The sequence below is a fragment of the Pogoniulus pusillus genome, chromosome 4 (assembly GCF_015220805.1).
Source record: "Pogoniulus pusillus isolate bPogPus1 chromosome 4, bPogPus1.pri, whole genome shotgun sequence".
In the NCBI taxonomy this organism is placed as follows: Eukaryota; Metazoa; Chordata; class Aves; order Piciformes; family Lybiidae; genus Pogoniulus; species Pogoniulus pusillus.
The window spans coordinates 25751074-25767829 of NC_087267.1; the positions used below are offsets into that span (position 1 = coordinate 25751074).

A 16756-nucleotide genomic window follows, 5' to 3' on the forward strand; every position below is an offset into this window, starting at 1 on the left:
GGCGTGGTGTGCGTGCTGGCTCACGAACGCCGCTTGGGACTGCCCCACTTAAGGGGCCTCTTGGAGTACAGTGGTGCTTCTGTGGGAGGCCTGGGGCGGGGAAAGGCGTGGCAGAGCGGGGAGAGTGGAGGGTTGCCAGCAGCGGGTCCCTTTCACGTGTCCTGGGGACAGGGACCATTCTGGCAGAGAATTGAGCCGCGGCCTCTTTGAGGCTGCTTTTCCCGGGTCAGCTAAAGCGGCCGTAACCCCTCCGTCCTGAACCAGGCCCGCCGAGGTCGGCGCAGGAGGTTCTAGTTCGGTCCTGATCTTTCAGTCCTGGGCTTTCAGTCCTGCACTGCTTTCCACATGGCTGTGTCGTGGCCGCTAGCGAAAAGGCTCCTGCCCTGTCATGATGGCAGTCGCATGGCCGCTGTTGGAAGCGCGTAGACGTGTGAGGAGTCGGTTACGGGTGGGACTGCACCCGATGTCCATGTGAAAACGTGCCTTGGTCGTTTGTCTAATGGAGGCAGGAGACACGAAGAAATCAAACTACGTCACCTCCGAAGAGGCCCCCGACTTCCTCGCCCTGCAGTCCTGCTGCTTACCGCTGTTTTTCTGGCTGTCAGCTTCCTCTCCCGGTGGACCGACCTTCTGCAGCTGAAGAACAGTTACTGTTTCATCCCTGAAAGTCCATGTTACACCACCTGTCCAAACACATGTGCACGTGCTGATGATGCTTCCCATTATTAGGCTGACACAAATATTTTACTGATCAAGAACACTTTTTTTTTCCTAAGAAAAATGTAACCAAGAGTTGATTATAGCTGCCGTTACTTTCTGAAATGGTCTCCGGGCCTTTCCCAGCATCTCTGCTCTGTTTGTGATGGGTCACAGTTCAATGGCAGCATGGCTAAAACACCTGTTTAGTTTGAACACATGCTTATCTACATGCATTTCATTAGAACCGAGTTGAGGGTACAATTTCTGATATTTTCTTAACTTTTACTCCTCAGATACATTCTAGCTAGGGCTAGTTTATGATTGAGCTGAGCTTTGGAATTAGGTGATGTGTAGAAATCAAGTTGAGGCACGTTGAGGTAGTTGGGAATTCACTTCCCATTTTGTGCAATACTATAAAAGCACAGAGTAGGGATTTCACGTGTTCACGTTTAACACACCTATCATCAAGTAAAAGTGTGGGCTATGCAGACCTTCACTCCTGAGGAGTGTCTGACAGATAAGAAAATTTCCCTTGAGCATTTTAATCTGCAGTCCACAGATTTCAGATTTTTTTTTGTTGTTTTCACAACTGGTGGGTGAAGGCCACTGAGAAAGATGGGACACTGTACTCCACAACAGCAAGTTGGTTGATGCTTTTGGGGACTGTGCCAGATGGCTTTCTTGGCTTTTGAGGACAGCCCTGCCCCAAGTACTGCCATTTCTGGGTGCAGCTGCTCTGTGCTGACTGCAGCTGTTCCTTTCTGAGTTTGTTTCTACAAACCCCACTTCATGTAGGCATTGGCCTTGTCCAGTCACAAGCTTCCTATGACACTGGATCCACCAAGGGGTTGTAGTATGGCACACAGCAGGTGTAACACTATGTAGTTTTGGTTGAGCAGCATATGACAGAGGTCCTGCTGCTCAGCAACCTGAATCTTAAGTCACACTAGTGCCTCTTACACAGCCAGTCACAGATTTTATCTTCTCAGATTTGCTGAACTATCAGTGCACGTCAGGCTCATGCTCCAGTTATTTGCAGTGTAATGTGCTTGGTTCAAGCGGTATGTCCTGAGTGATAGTTTAGCAGTTTTTGAGCTGCAGCTCCTTCTGCTACTGGTGCTTTGTGCAAACTTTGTGAGACCCTTGACAGACCATTGATGTGTTCCCAAGCTTCCCACTGGTTCAGCTGCAAAGGTTAAAGGATTTTTGGTCAAAGCTGTAGTACTGCCTTATTCTGCAGTGAGGAAAGACCTCACCTGATGTGATCTGCTCAGCCAATCCTCCACTTGTTAGAATTCTGGGAACCTTACTAGCCTGTTTTTACTTTAGCTCATAGTGGTGCACCCTGATTACATCAACAGTGCTGGTACTTTTGCATGCAGTTGCTTCAGGCAGTGTTTCTTTTGCTGGCTCAGTGGGAACTGTGGTGACCGAGCATGCCTTTACAAGGACCAAGGTAAAATGTAGGTCTCCATTGACATGAAGCAGCATGATTTGAGATTCTGCCTCTGCTTTTCAGCCTGGTTTGTGGTGCACAATACTTCTAAGAGTGGAGAAGGAGTGCTGAAACAGGAGGAAGTGTATCAAACCATGAAGACATTTCACAGCTCAGAAAATCAATTGCATCCTGAGTTGCATCAAAGAAGTGTGACCAGCAGGTCAAGGAAAGTGATTTTCCCCCCTCTACTCCACTCATGCGAGACCCCACTTGGAATACTACATCCAGCTTCTGGAACCCCCAGAGTGAGTCTGGAAGAGAGCCATGAAGATGATCAAGGGGCTGGAGCACCTCTCCTATGAAGACAGACTGAGAGAGTTAAGGTTGTTCAGTCTGGGGAAGAGAAGGCTCTAGGGAGATCATACAGTAGCTTTCCAGCTCCAAAGGAACCTGAAAGAAAGCTAGAGAGGGACTTTTTACCAGGGAACGTAGCAATAGGACAGGAGGGAAAGGCTTTAAACTGAAAGAGGGTAGATTTAGATTAGATGTAAGGAATTAGTTCTTCACTATGAGGATGATGGGGGACTGCAATAGGTTGCCAAGAGAGGTTGTGGATGCACCATCACTAGAGGAGTTCAAGGACAGGTTGGATGGAGCTTTGAGCAACCTAGTCTAGTGGAAGTCCTTGCCCATGACAGAGGCTTGGAACTAGATGATATTTAAGGTCTATTCCAACCCAGACTCATGAAATAATAATTTAATTATTTCTACGTGCAGTGATCCCAGGGGTGCAGAACTCTGCATCTCTGCCAGCAGCACAGACACTGGTATTGGATACTAGCTGGGAGAAGTCTCAGAATTCCTACCACTTGCTCTTGTGAGGAACTTCAACTAGCCAGAAGTCTGTTGAAAATACAATACAGCAGAAAGGAAAACAGTCTCAAAGGTTCCTGGAGTGTGTGGAAGATAACTTCCTGATGCAAATGGTGAATGGGCCAGATAGGGAAGGCTCCCTGCCAGACCTGTTGTTCACAGAGAAGCACTTGTGGGTGGCATGAAAATTGGAAGCTGTCTTGGGCATCATGAAATGGTAGAGTTTTCAATTCTTGGGGATGGAAGGAGGGTGATCAGCAGAACTGTCACTTGGGACTTCCAGAAAGCAGACTTTGACTTGTCTGGGAGACTGTTTGCAGAGTCCTTTGGGAGGCAGTCCTAAAAAACAAAGGAGTCCTTAAAGAAGGAAATCTTTGAGTGCAGGGGCAGGCCATTCAGGTGTGCCACGAGACAAGTCAGTGGGAATAAGATTGGGCTGGCTGAATAGAGAGCTGAGAGCTTTGGCTGAACTCAGGAAGAAACTGAAAGTTTGTGCCCCATGAAGAAAGCGCAGACAGCTCAGGAAGAGTACAAAGGTATTATGAGGTTATGCAGGGGGAAAAGTGCCCAACTAGAACTTAAACTGGCTAGTGCCATTAAAAAAAAAAAAAAGGTTTTTATAGTTCATTAATAACAAAAGGAGGGCAGAAGAGAATCTCTATCCTTTATTGGATGCAGGGGAAACATAGTGACCAAGGATGAGGAAAAGTCCAAGATATGGAATGCCTTCTTTGCCTTTAATGGTAAGAACAGCTCTTATCCAAGTGTCCAGCCCCCTGAGCTGAATGACAGGGATAAGGAGCAGAACGAAGCCCACATAGTCCAGGAGAAAATGGCCAGTGACCCACTACGCCACGTAGATACACACGGATGGGATCTACTCAAGGGTACGGAGGGAGCTGGAGGAAGTGCTCACCAAGCCACTTTCCATCATTTATTAGTCTGGCTAACTCTGGAGGACCCAGTTGACTGGAAGTTACAAATGTAATGCCCATCTACAAGAAGGGCCAGAAGAAGGATCCAGGGAACTACAGGCCTGCCAGTTCACCCGAGTGCTGGTGAAAGCTATGGAGCAGATTGTCTTGAGTGCCATCACACAGCACATACAGGAAAACCGGACGATTAGGCCCAGTCAGTTTTATGAAAGGCAGGTCCTGCTGGACTAACCTGCAAGTCGAAGGGGTGGCCGCGTAGGCATGGAGCCCTTCGGTGCTAGGGGGGACGGGTACCGCGCTGGGGCGCGGTTCCAGGAGGCTGCGCCGCCGCCCCACGGCGAGTAGGGGTGCGGAGCGGGGGCGCCCTCTGGCGCCTTCTGGCCGTCAGCGCACCTCAAGGATCCTGGCGCAAGCAGCCGCACACCCCGCTTCACTCTTCTAACGTCAGTTTTCGAAGACACGATTCATTTCAGACGGCAAGTGAGTAGCAGAAAGGCAGCCAGAACGTTTAGTAGCTCCACAGAATTTATCTGACCTGGGATTGAGCTAGATTTATGTCACAGAATACCACACTGTAAGGGACCTCAAGGATCATCTGGTCCAACCTTTTTTGGCAAAAGCACTGTCTAGACAAGATGGTCCAGCACCTGCTCCAGCTGAATTTTAAAAGGGTCCAATGATGGGGAACCCACTGCTTTTCGGGAGAGATTATTCCAATGTTCTTGTTCCTTAAAAATGTTTGTCTTGTATGCAACTGGAATCTCCCTTGGAATAACGGAGTAACCTGCATCCATTACCCCTTCTCTTTTCCAGGTGACTCCGTGTGAAAAGGGAGCCTCCATTTTCTTTCTAGCCACCCTTTAAATACTAGAACATGGTTATAAGGTCTCCCCATAGCCTTCTCAAGGCTGAAAAAAAAAATATTTCTCTCAGCTTTTCCTTATATGGTAGGTTTCCATTCCTCTGATCATCTTTGTGGACCCTTTCCAGCCTGTCTACATCTTTTTTGTATAGCAGCTCTCCAGCCTCTTCTGCCCCAGACTGTATGTATAACAGAATTATTCCCCCACCCCCCAAATGGAGAATCCTGCACTTGTTAAGTCCTGTGGTTAGTAACTGCTCAGCTCTTAAGTCTATCCAGATCTCTCTGTAAGGCCTCTCTACTCTCACAGGAGTCCACAGCTCTTCCTAGTTAGTATCATCATCAAACTTACATATCCTGTTCCTGTATCCAGATTATTTAGAAAAGCACTGAAGAGCATCTGGAGTACTGCATCCATGTCTGGACCCCTCAATACAGGAAGGACATAGACCTGATGGAGTGGGTCCAAAAGAGGGCCATAAAAATGACCAGGGGGCTGGAATACCTCTGCTGAGGGAACTGGGGTTATTCAGCCTGGAGAGGAGGAGGCTTAAGGGAGACCTAGTTGCCACCTTTCAGTATGTGAAGGGGGCTTGAAAGAAGGCTGGAGAGAGACTGTTTATGAAGGCCTGCAGTGATAGGATAAAGGACAATGGTTTTAAGTCAGAAAAGAGTAAATTTATATTGGATGTTAGGAAAAAGTTCTTTACAATTAGTGTGGTTGAGCACTGGAATAGGTTGTGCAGAGAGGTGGCTTGAGGGAGCTCTAGGTGACCTGATCTAGTTGAAGATGTCCCTGCTGACTGCATGGGGGGTGGACTAGATGACTTTTAGACTTCTTTTCCAACCTGGGTGATTCTATGATTCTATGAACTGACTGCTCACTCAGTGTATTATGGACTTGTGTAGCTGTATGCTGGACATAGTTTCCAGAAGGTTACTATGAGAGACAGTATCAAAAGCTTTGCTAAAGTTAAAAAAAGAAACCAAACAGACCCACATCTACTGGCTTCCCTTGGTGAATGAGACGGGTGACCTTGTCATAAAAGGAAATAAAGTTAGTTTATCAGGACTTTCAATTCATGAACTTGTGAAGACCAGTAGCTTTAAAATACATGAAGAAAAAGAAAAATCAATCCTTTCTACAGGAAATATCAGGAAAACTGCCTGTAATTGTTATGTTCACTATCATGCTGATTAATGCCTTGTTGATTCAGACAAGCTCTATAATTTAATAAATAGTGCAACAGGTGTTTTCCAAAGAAAATCCTAGTATGAATGAATGTTTAAGATTTTACTATCACAGAAGAGCCAAATAAGATTCTTCATAGTGGAGAATATGAGAGAAGATAAGCAGGCTGACAAATTATTGCCCTGATTAAGCCAATGATGCCAGTGTGGTGTGTTTTTCGCATAGAGCCTATTTCCTTTAAATAAGTCTTTCCTGACCTTTACAGCAGGTAAGAGAACAGCATACTCCATGTGAACAATTCATGGATCTGGACCCCCAAGGCTTGGAAAATCCTCTGGTGCATTTCTAAAAATCACCCATTCACCTCAGCAAGGACATGGTTTACAGCAACCCAAGATAACAGTCTGTGCCCCAAGGCATTCTTTAATCAGTCCACAGAGAGTGTTTGGTCAGCTTGTCCTCTACCTGTGATGACATTATGTGCCAAAACCTGGAAACATGTCAAACATAAAGAAGATATATGTACAGATATGAATCAGCAGGTGCATGTGGAATATCTGCCCTTGTACTGGACTTCATTTTTTTGCTAGATGCCTCAGATGTGGTAATTATCCACAGGATTTCCCAGTTCTCAACCCAGGGACACAGAAAACATGAAGCTCACTTGTAGATAGATATTCTTTCTCACCACTAACCTTGCAACAAGCAACAGCAAGAAGCAAGCAACTACTGGTAGGTATTTGTAGGTATATATGTTACAGGCAACATACGGTCACCTCTCTATTTCAGGCTGTATACTTAATAATTTTAATATAATCAGCAATGACAGATGTTAATATTCTATGAAGATTCATTCTATAATGGTTCATTCTACACTTAACAACATTACTAAAAGGTCTACTGTCCACTGATTAAGTAATATTACATGGTGCATTATGGTCTGTTGTACGCATTCACAGAGTGAGTCTTCTCACATACAGCAATATCCTACATTCGTGAAATGGAAGCCTCCAGTGTTGTGATCAAATTAGAGAGGTGTTTGTACTATGCTACGTGTCCTGCCAATTTACCCTGATTTATTTGTTTTGGATTGACTAGTCCACAAGTGGCATGATGGCATTTTAAGAAGATAGAGAAAAAAGGGATTTTAAAGAAGTATGGTGTTTAGTCTTCAAAACCAGCAAAGATGGTACAAAATTATGCCAACTGTAGATTCTTGCTACTACAGGTCTTGGAAATATCCCTCGTAGGAATCTGTGTTGGTAAGTGCAGGTAAGTATTACACAAGAGACAACATGCTAAGCGCACTTAACTGCTGTCAGTACACACATTACATAGATCCCAATGTGTGAAATACTTAATACCCTGAGCTCCTAATACAACAAGTGGAAACTAAGAATTAGCAGTAATATCTTCAAATCCTTTTAAGATCAAGGGTAAAACCTGGCAATGTTTAACCTTGCCTTGTCTTCCTATTGCTCCCTGAAATTAAAAGCCTAAAGACCTACTTATTTTTTAATTTCTCTGACTTGGAATTTTGGCAATCTCCCACCTATCTGGCCTGCATGTTATTTGGATATGCTAGTGCTGAAATATATCTGATGTTCAGCACATGGTTATTTTCTGTGGGGTAACTGGAAAATGCATAGTCCTCAAGAGATTTGCTCAAGGCATGGATTGAATTATCCTCTCTAGCTATGGGGAAGATACTCCTAAAATTAAATGTGGTGCTTTATTTTAAGGTTAAAAAACACATTAGAAGTAAATTATTAAACCAATGGAGTTCTCATCATTTCTATTAATAGTAAATTAACTGATCTATAACAGAGATTGTATGCCCGAGATCCTAAAATAAACTCAGTGTGAAAAAAATAGCATGCATGCTATTACTGCTGGGAAAATATATTCCAAAAAACAGCAGGCTAAGTTCTGCCTTAGGGTCATACTTGCTGCAGGAGAAGATATCTCCTGCTCAGCTATGCAAGCTGGTGGGATTTCCAGCCAAATGCCACTCTAGTCTGCTCATTCAGGCTGCATCTCTCAGTGTCACTGATACAGCAGAAGCAGTTTATCCAATATTTCTTCTTGGACCAAGAGTTTGCAAAGGGGCCAAGAGCAGATGGTATTTCATAATCTAGGAATTTTCCCTGAAGGGAACTGCAGCTGGAAGTGAGTTGTGTTATGAAATGTTAGCACATTTACTTTCCAGAGTTAATGGGAAGATTAAGGGAGAATTCTCTCTTTCTCCAAGTCCATTTTCTTTTCCCATCCAGCCTGGACTTGTATCACATTCATCTTGCATAGCACTGGAAGAGTGTAAAACTTCTGTTCCATTTAATTCCATTTAGAAGAAAGAAATCAGTTTTATATGAAAATAATTTAAATTGGTAACTTTCCCTACACTGAATAGCTGTTTTCCCTATTAACAGTTCTACAGAATTTAGTAGAATTTATCATATAAGAGATCATCCAACATGACAAAGCATCACAAAATCAGACTTTAACATAACTAATATTTTTTGTATTCACAAGGATCCCACCCAGTAAGCATCTTGACTGTGGGAGGAGATCCTAAGTCTATCACCAGACAAGAAAATGCCAATAATAAATAGTTACAACATCAAAAGTACATTGGTATAACATCAGCAGGACACTATAGTGACATCACAGGTCTTTCAGTTTTCACCAAGCTAAGTAATTGAAGGTATTTGGTTAGCTGTGCTACCTCTTTATGAGTCATGACACAAAAATCTCTTTCAAGTGTCTAAGGAAAGTATACTTGTGAACATCAAACTAACACTGCTTTTTTGAAACTACTTTTGCTACCCATATTTTTATGGTAAAGCTCCTATCTACCTGATCTTGCTCTCTGTGCCGGTGCTGCCACTTGCTCTTTAGCCAGGGCTACCTTAAATGGCCAAGAACTGGGGACAACAGAAGGACTCTGTTTCCTTGAGAAGCCATGAAGAATCTCTGCACCTTTTTTCCTCTCTTTAAGGACTGAATAAAAACAGTCGTTTCAGAACTGCAAGTGTAAACTCAGGCAAAAACATGACAGAAAACAGAGATAGAAAACTATATTAATATCATTCTGCCTCTGCCAGCAAAGAGAAACAACACTTCAGGCACAGCAAAACCAAAACAGTAAAGGAAAAGAAAAAATCATCTTTCAAGCAGACTGCTTTTCTTTGCCAAATAGTGTTGCAAAGCGCTGCCTAATTAGCTATCTGCTATCACCCACATGTTCTTCAGATGCACTGCTTGGCAGGCTCCTTTTGGTCAAAATACATTAGTTTACATTTTCCACTCAAGGTCAGTCTCGCTGTGTTTGCTGCCCATGTTCTTACCCGCTCTTTGCTATTGGTGGTCTCCCTAGCAGGTTAGGCAATTCTGAATTTTCACTTCTTACAGTATTTCTGCAACATTTCACTTTCCAAAATTACATGTAAAGGAAAGCCACTTCTCTTTCATAAAACTGTCAGTCCAACACATACAGTATCATGAATCATGGCTTTGATTAATGAGATTCTGTAACAGTTTTCTTACTAAGGTGTAAACATATTTTATGACTGCCAATGTCTGAAAAATCAAGCTATTCTAGTGAGTTTTTTTTCCAGACATTCATTATTTATGGCTTCGCATAAACTTGAAGAGGCCATTTCTTCCTCCTTTACTTAGCCAGAAGTGTTCCGAGGGCATAACGTAGGAGAATGGGCAGAATTTAGTCTTGTATACACATCTCACCCTAGTTTAAAAAAGAAACAAACAAACAACACAAACACTGATATCATCTGGCATCTTCCAGTACTGAATACTTAACGTGAGATTTGCAGGAAGTTCAGCACTTAACTGTCAGTGAGACCTATAGTTATTATGTGCCAAATACATCACAACAGCGCTGACAGATCATAAAACATCTTTATGAAGATACTTCTAGATTTCTTTACCCTTAGCATCATCTTTCACCTCTGACACATGCTAGGGGAACCTGGGTGACAACAGATCTGCCTATGTGCCCTATATTTTGTCTGTTCCTGTCTGGCAGAATCACAGAAACATCCAGGTTTGGAAAAGATCCCCAGGACCACCAAGTCCAACTGATAACCCTACTCTACAAGGTTTGCCCTAAACCTAATCCCCACCCCACCCCACTCAAATGACTTTTAAACACATCCAGGGTTTATAAGTCTGATAGTATGTTAGCATGTAATAAAATAAATTTCTGGACTACCTGAAGATTTATGAAACTCTAGGTGTCACAATGCCTTTGAATAGTTTCTGTATTCAGTACAAAGACTTGTACTAATGAAGACAGTACAAGATCTTGAACTGAAAAGTTATGCACACCTCTTGTGGTGTTGTCAAGGGAAATTGGTCACTTAATATAGTTGAAGACTCACTAAGCAATGAATTGCCACCAAGGATTAGTTCCATCTCTGCCTGAGATCCTGCCTTATTTATGTTTTTCTTATCCAATTTGTAGGAGTAGCTTGTGTTTTGCAATGAGACTATGGATGGTGGAACTCCTGAGCCACTTGTTATATAACAGCTATCAACTCCTGGACATTTCTGCAATGCCACTTAATGCCTTCTCTGCGGCTCAGTGTTATCATGGGCTAAATCAAGTAAATATTTAACAGAGTCAGGCGACCCAGAAAACAGTTTCTAGCTGGGAAAATCCAGGCTGGCTAACTGATTGCAGGGCTATGTAGCTAGTTAATATTCAGGTGCAGATTTATGCTTGTCTCTAAAAATTGTTCTGATTTCACGTCTTGAGTTGTGTCAAAACGAAACTGTTATTAATAGATTTCGTATGGTTCCTGGGGATTATTTGTGGGATTTAAAAGTGCTGCATCTAATGCTTACAAGAAGTTTAGTCTGTTGCCCACTGTGAATCTGAGCTGCTGTAAAAGTTAATCTCGAGCTTTCCGCCTGTAGAACTTTTTCATTTGAGGGTCCACAGAGCAGCGGCCAGCGGGAACTGCCACAGTCCGCATACACCTACCTACCCTCTGATAGCCCCCGATCTGGGACAGGAACGTAAGGGGGCCGAGGATGGGGGCTGAGTATGTGCTTCTCCCGCAGGGTGTCGCTGTCAGCTGGACAACCGCTTGTTTAAAAGCAGACGGCATGGGAGAGAGAAGAGGGAATGACCGTCCCGGGCGGCCGGCCGCCGGAGCCGTCTCGCTTCGTCCCGCCGCGCCCCGCAGCGCCCACAGGCGCCGCCGGCAGCCGCGCCCTCGCGCCGGGCCCTGAAAAAGGGACGGTGCGGAGCAGGGGGGGACTCGCACCGGCTGCCGCGGGCGGGGAAGCTGCTGCCGGGCCTGGCACCGAGGGCTGCCCATACCTCGAACACTGACAAGACGCCCTCTCCACCTTACCGATCGACGCGGCCGCGGACCGGCACCTTCGGGGAGCAGTGGCACCGACGGCCGCGGGATCCCCTCATCGCCCGGCAGCCGACGGACCCCATCACTGTGACTGTCACAGCCCGCCTGTCAGCGCCTGGGCCTCAGGGCACCATGACCGTGCTCAAGTTGTCCCTCATGGCCTTCAGCTTCATATTCTGGGCAGCGGGGCTGACTATGCTCATCATCGGCCTCTGGGCCAAGGTGGCTTTGGGGAACTATCTGGAGCTGTCGGCAAATGACTACCCCAGCGCCCCTGCCGTCCTCTTGACTACCGGTGCCGCTGTCATCATCTGGGGCTTCCTGGGCTGCTTCGGCGCCGCCACAGAGCACCGGGGTCTCCTGCGCACCTACAGCGCCTTCCTGACGGCGGTGCTGGCGGCCGGGCTGACAGCGGGGCTCTCGGCGCTCCTCTACCGCCAGCACGTTGCGCAGGGTTTCGAGGCGGGACTGCGCCAGGCCCTACTCGCTTACGGGGAGGACGAAGGATTGGCGGACTCCTTGGACGCCTTGCAGCGTGGTTTGTCCTGTTGCGGCGTTGAGAGCTACCGCGACTGGCTCACGTCGCCGTGGGTGCTGGCGCAAAACGGCTCGGTGCCCCTCAGCTGCTGCCGGGCCCGCCGGGGTTGCCAGCACAGCCCGCCTAACACACAAGGGCTGCACCGCGACGGTTGCTTCAGCAAAGTGTCGGCCTTCATCAGCAGCAACATGTTTTATGTTGGCACGGCTGCTCTGGGGTTGGCACTGCTGCAGCTCATCGGCATTGTGCTGGCGTGCCTGCTGGCTAACCGCATCCCTGCCCACCTACTCGACATCACCACCCCTTGTTGAGATCTTCTTTGCCCTGCCCCTTTGTCCCCTTCATCTCCTTTCTTTCCCCCTGATCTGGGAAAATCCTTTCTTCATATTCCCCACTTCCACCTGAGCTTCCACCCCCAGGCTCCATTCCTCCTCTGAAGCCTGTGTCAGGTGTCCCAAAGCCACAACTCCACAGTCGCTCAGAGCTGGAAAGGTGCCACCTAGACTGGCTGTGCCATTTGCAGAGCAGCAGCCTCCAGACTGCATCTATAGAGAGTGATGGCAACATGGACAGACATTGCCCTCTGGGGCAGTCAGGACAGCTGGATCGAGGCTGCCCAAATTCTTGGGTGATGTAAACATCCCAAGATGCTTAAATGGGGACCAGGAAAGAGGAGAGGGTCAGGGAGAGCAAGACATTTGTCTCAGCATTGTACTGGAGGAGTGTTCTTCTGAGACCAGAAATTACGTTGTTGTAAAATTACTGGTATGCATAAGGGGCAGGTCCGGTGTGAAGATCAGAAAGCCATGCCAGCAGCTACCATCAGAATCTGCTTGAAGAACTTCCCAGCAGCTTGCACTTCGCTGCAAAAAGACTGTGCAGACTCAAGCTGGCCAGCAGCAGGAGTGCTTTTCCCGCTGCAGTGTTTCCATGGATGATCTCCAAATAAAGGTGGAGCTGCAGCTCGAAGTGCTGTTCCCTCCTTCAGGATGTTGCTATCCTCTTAGCCAGTGCTGTGCTGGTTATGTCTTTAAAGGGCTTAGAAGACTATAATCACGAGTCCCTGTCATACAAGAGGATGGCAGAAGCTGTAGGATTGGACTTGAGTAGGGGTGGCAAGAGGAGGGAAGGACACATTGTCCTCCAGAAGTTTGTTTTGGACATTTGATATTAACTTCAGGGTGAGTAGAACAGACTCTGTTATAGAAGGGTTCATAAAAACCAGCACCTAGACTCTTGTACAGCTTTCCTTTTTCAAAGCATTTTTCTCAGAAGTGTGCTTCCACCTGCCAGATTTATACAATTGGAGAGAAAACAGAGGATCCCAGGACTTGCAGTGTAACCCTTGGTGTATGCAGAACAAACAGAAATATAAATCTGCAGGATTTTATTTTTCCCAGCAGTTCTGGGCTTGCATTTGGAACTTCAGGGAAAACAAGCCTTGCACTTTGGAAGGTCCTGTCAGAGCTTGATCTCTGCTTCTTCCCACTTCTTTAAAATCTGGAAACTAAACTTTTACATGTTTTCCTGACTCTCATCAGAAAGACATACTGAATACCTCCCTTACCCACCAGACTGGGAAAGGAGGATTTCAAGAAAGAACCAAGGTCCATGAAGGAGCTGCAGGATGTGACATCTTTTAGGAACGTGACTAGCAAAGCTGTGAAAAGTGGTCAAATGCCAACACATATGAACCACACAAGAAATCTTGAATGATGATTAATAGCTTCTTGGGAGAAGTGGAGTACCCTTGGGGGAAGGGAGATTAGCAGTGAAACTCTAGTACTTTCCTGGCTTTCTCTTTTCCTCCTATCAAAGAGCAACTGCTTAGCTGCAAGAATGAGCTAGGCAGAGTCACTGTCCCATTGATGAGGGGGGCAAGAGCCTCTCCTGCTCACTTTGGGAGACAGAGCTGGCCCTGCCCTCTGGGCCAGCTGTGCATACTTACCCTGGTGAGTTAGGCAAAGGGAGAGCAAACCCATCACTGCCTTAATATTTCTGTTCTCTCTCTCTGTGGAAAATTAAGCTTCTAGGATTTCATTTGACAATGCTCCTGGGAGTGAAACCAGGGCAAAATGTGTATTTGATCCAAAAGATTCTGATTTCAGGTATCTACTGTTTTTAATGGTTTATACCATTGAAAAGTACCAGGCAATGCTACCACTTTTCTGTCTTTTGTGATGGTGAAGTCCCCTTCTCCTTTTTTTCCTACAAATTTTCATTTTCAGGAGAAGGATCATCTTAATTCTGTGGTAAATTTGTTCCACCTGCAGAACTGTAACTGTTTCTCACCTGAGGACAGCGCTGCAATTTGACTTGTTCATAACATCCTGCCTTCTTGTACTGCATTCATAACGGTGTAGTATTCCTGCAGAGCAAAGCAGCCTTGTCCAGAGAACCTAAAGACAGTTAACAGTTGCACAAACTTCTTAGTATTTGAGAGTGCAAAACAAACAAACAAACCCAAAAGAGTCTAAACAGGTGTTTCTGTGGAAAAATGATATTTTGCTCTACAAATATGCAAAATAGTCTAAATTTACAGGAAGTTTCAGCTGGGGCCTGCTGAATCCAGAATGCTGTTGACAAGCAAAACATCTACAAGAACCAGAAGTGAGTATCCGCTGCTTGCTGGAGTCCAGACACATAAACTGATTTTATGAATTTTATGAAAATGATCTTTGCTCATAGGAAAAATTCTCTAGGGTCAGTTCTTGCAACCAAAACTCACAAGACTGAAAGCCAAGAACAGAAAATGAGTTTTCCTTTTTAGAGAGTGAGTCTAGTCTACATGAATGAAGCTTAGTATTCTGCATTTTCAGTTATGCTGTGCTTAGATATTTGCTGTGGTTTTCCCTTAACAGTTTTTTTTTGGTTGTTGTTGTTTGTTGGTTCCCCCCCCAAATATCAGGTGCTATGTAACTATGATAGCCATGTTCCAGGCAAAGTGCAATGTGAACAGGCTTGTCAGTTTTTTCACTATTTAGCTGCGTAGACGAACTCTGGAAATGTATTGGCAGTCTTTCTTTATAGAGAAAACATGCTTTGTTTTTTAGTGCTGATGTTCATTGTTTTACATAGTATCTATGACTTATTTTTTTAATTTGTAAATGTCACTGTATTAACACTTTGTGTTTTGAGTGATGCACTAGTGGAACTCCTGTTATTTTCTGGAGATCAATGCTATGTTGTACATTTTGAACACTGGATTAATTATAATGATCTTTATTGAATCAATAAACTGAAAACTGACAATAATATGACATTGCTCCTTTTTTTTTTCTCCACTGATTACTGGAAGTATTTCTGGTCGTAATTCTGGTTACTTTATATCAGTCATGATGAGGAATGCTGTTAAAACACATTCAACCTAAAACCTTGTGTAGATTCAGATCAGTGGGTTTGTTGTCTTTCTAAGTTGCTAGGAATATCGTAATCTCAGAGTTGTCAGGTTTGGAAGACTTCAATGATCATTTAGTTCCAACTCCCCTGCCATGGGCAGTGGCACTTTCTACTACATCAGGTTGGTAAGAGCCACATCCAGCCTGAATGAGAAGACCCACGTTTTAAGTATACCAGGTTGTTTGTTTATTTAAATGGTGGCCAGGACCAAATCTCAAAACATCAACTTCATGTAATGAAGGACACTTACTTGCTGGAGTGGGTACAGAGGACAACACAGCTGGTGAAGGGCAGGGAGAACAAGTCTTGTGAGGAGTGTCTGAAAGAACTAGGATTATGTAGTCTCGAGAAGAGAAGGTTGAGGAAAGACCTTAATTCTTTCTACAACTAGCTAAAAGGAGGTTGTAGTGTGGTGGGTGTTGGTCTCTTCTCCCAGGTAAGAAGTGACAACCTAGTGGTAGGACCTCCTTTTCTTCTTTATTTCCTTCTGTTTCAGAGGCTGTGATAGTTTGGGAGTTACCCACCCCCTCTCACTTAAGAAAATCACCCAGACTAGACCCAGATGGCTGGAAGTTAAAGAAACTATATTTACAGTTTAGTATAATATACAGACATATATACACAAATATATACTGTTATATTAAAAGTAATACAGAAACACAATACCCCTCCCAGAAACAGCCCCCACGAGGGCTCCCGACTCAATCCCCTATTCCCCTTCCCTCTTTCCTTCCCCTCAGAAATAACCAGATCAACCCACATATATCTCACACGATAAATCTGGAGATCTGAGGTGAGATGTCAAAAAAAAAAAAAAAAAAAAAAAAAAGATGACAAGGAAGTTAAAGGAAAAAGGGTTAGGTTGGATAAGAGTTAAAGCAGAGGCAGCCAGAGAGACCAGATCGCCAGAACGAAGGCACAGCCAGAAGTGAGAGCTGAGCAGTGTGTGAGAAGTGACTGTCTTATCTATACTTTGTCTAGTTGTGTTCCTCAGCAGAAGAATGGGTGATACAGGGCATATGTTGTTTTCTTTCTTCTCACAGCTAAGGATTTAATTTCTCTCAGTAAAATATTTCAGTTAGCCTCAAACCAGCACAGATGCTGACCATCTCTGTAAGTTAAGAGTTTTGACACCGGTATGTTAATTGACTGTACATGTCTATCCGTGCAATTTTACTTCAGTTTATACTTCATTGGTCATGATTCAAAGTACTAAAAATACATGCTTCTACCTAAATTGGCTTGATTGATACCCATACATTTCAAAGTACTCAATATGCCATTGTAGTTTGCTGAGAAGCTGTTTAAAAGTAGCACAATTTAACCTTGTTTTCTTGTGCCCTCTACTGTCCTGATCTAATTTTTGGGCCAGTAAAATTCAGGTATCAGAGGATATAACGTTTTTGTTATATTAAAGAGAACACACACAC

The 16756-nt window shown here is 44.6% G+C and overlaps 1 protein-coding gene across 1 annotated transcript; it reads left to right on the top strand.

Annotated features, from left to right (window-relative positions):
- Window positions 1–11521: 11521 nt before the first annotated feature.
- LOC135175122 (tetraspanin-7-like) lies at window positions 11522–12652 on the top strand. The gene has a single exon (XM_064142913.1). The coding sequence runs from the start codon at window positions 11522–11524 to the stop codon at window positions 12236–12238; it is 717 nt and encodes a 238-aa protein (XP_063998983.1). The 3' UTR covers window positions 12239–12652.
- Window positions 12653–16756: the final 4104 nt, after the last annotated feature.

Bases quoted from the DNA above. Each gene is read 5' to 3' on its own strand.
- LOC135175122 (XM_064142913.1), top strand. From the start codon at position 11,522: ATGACCGTGCTCAAGTTGTCCCTCATGGCCTTCAGCTTCATATTCTGG.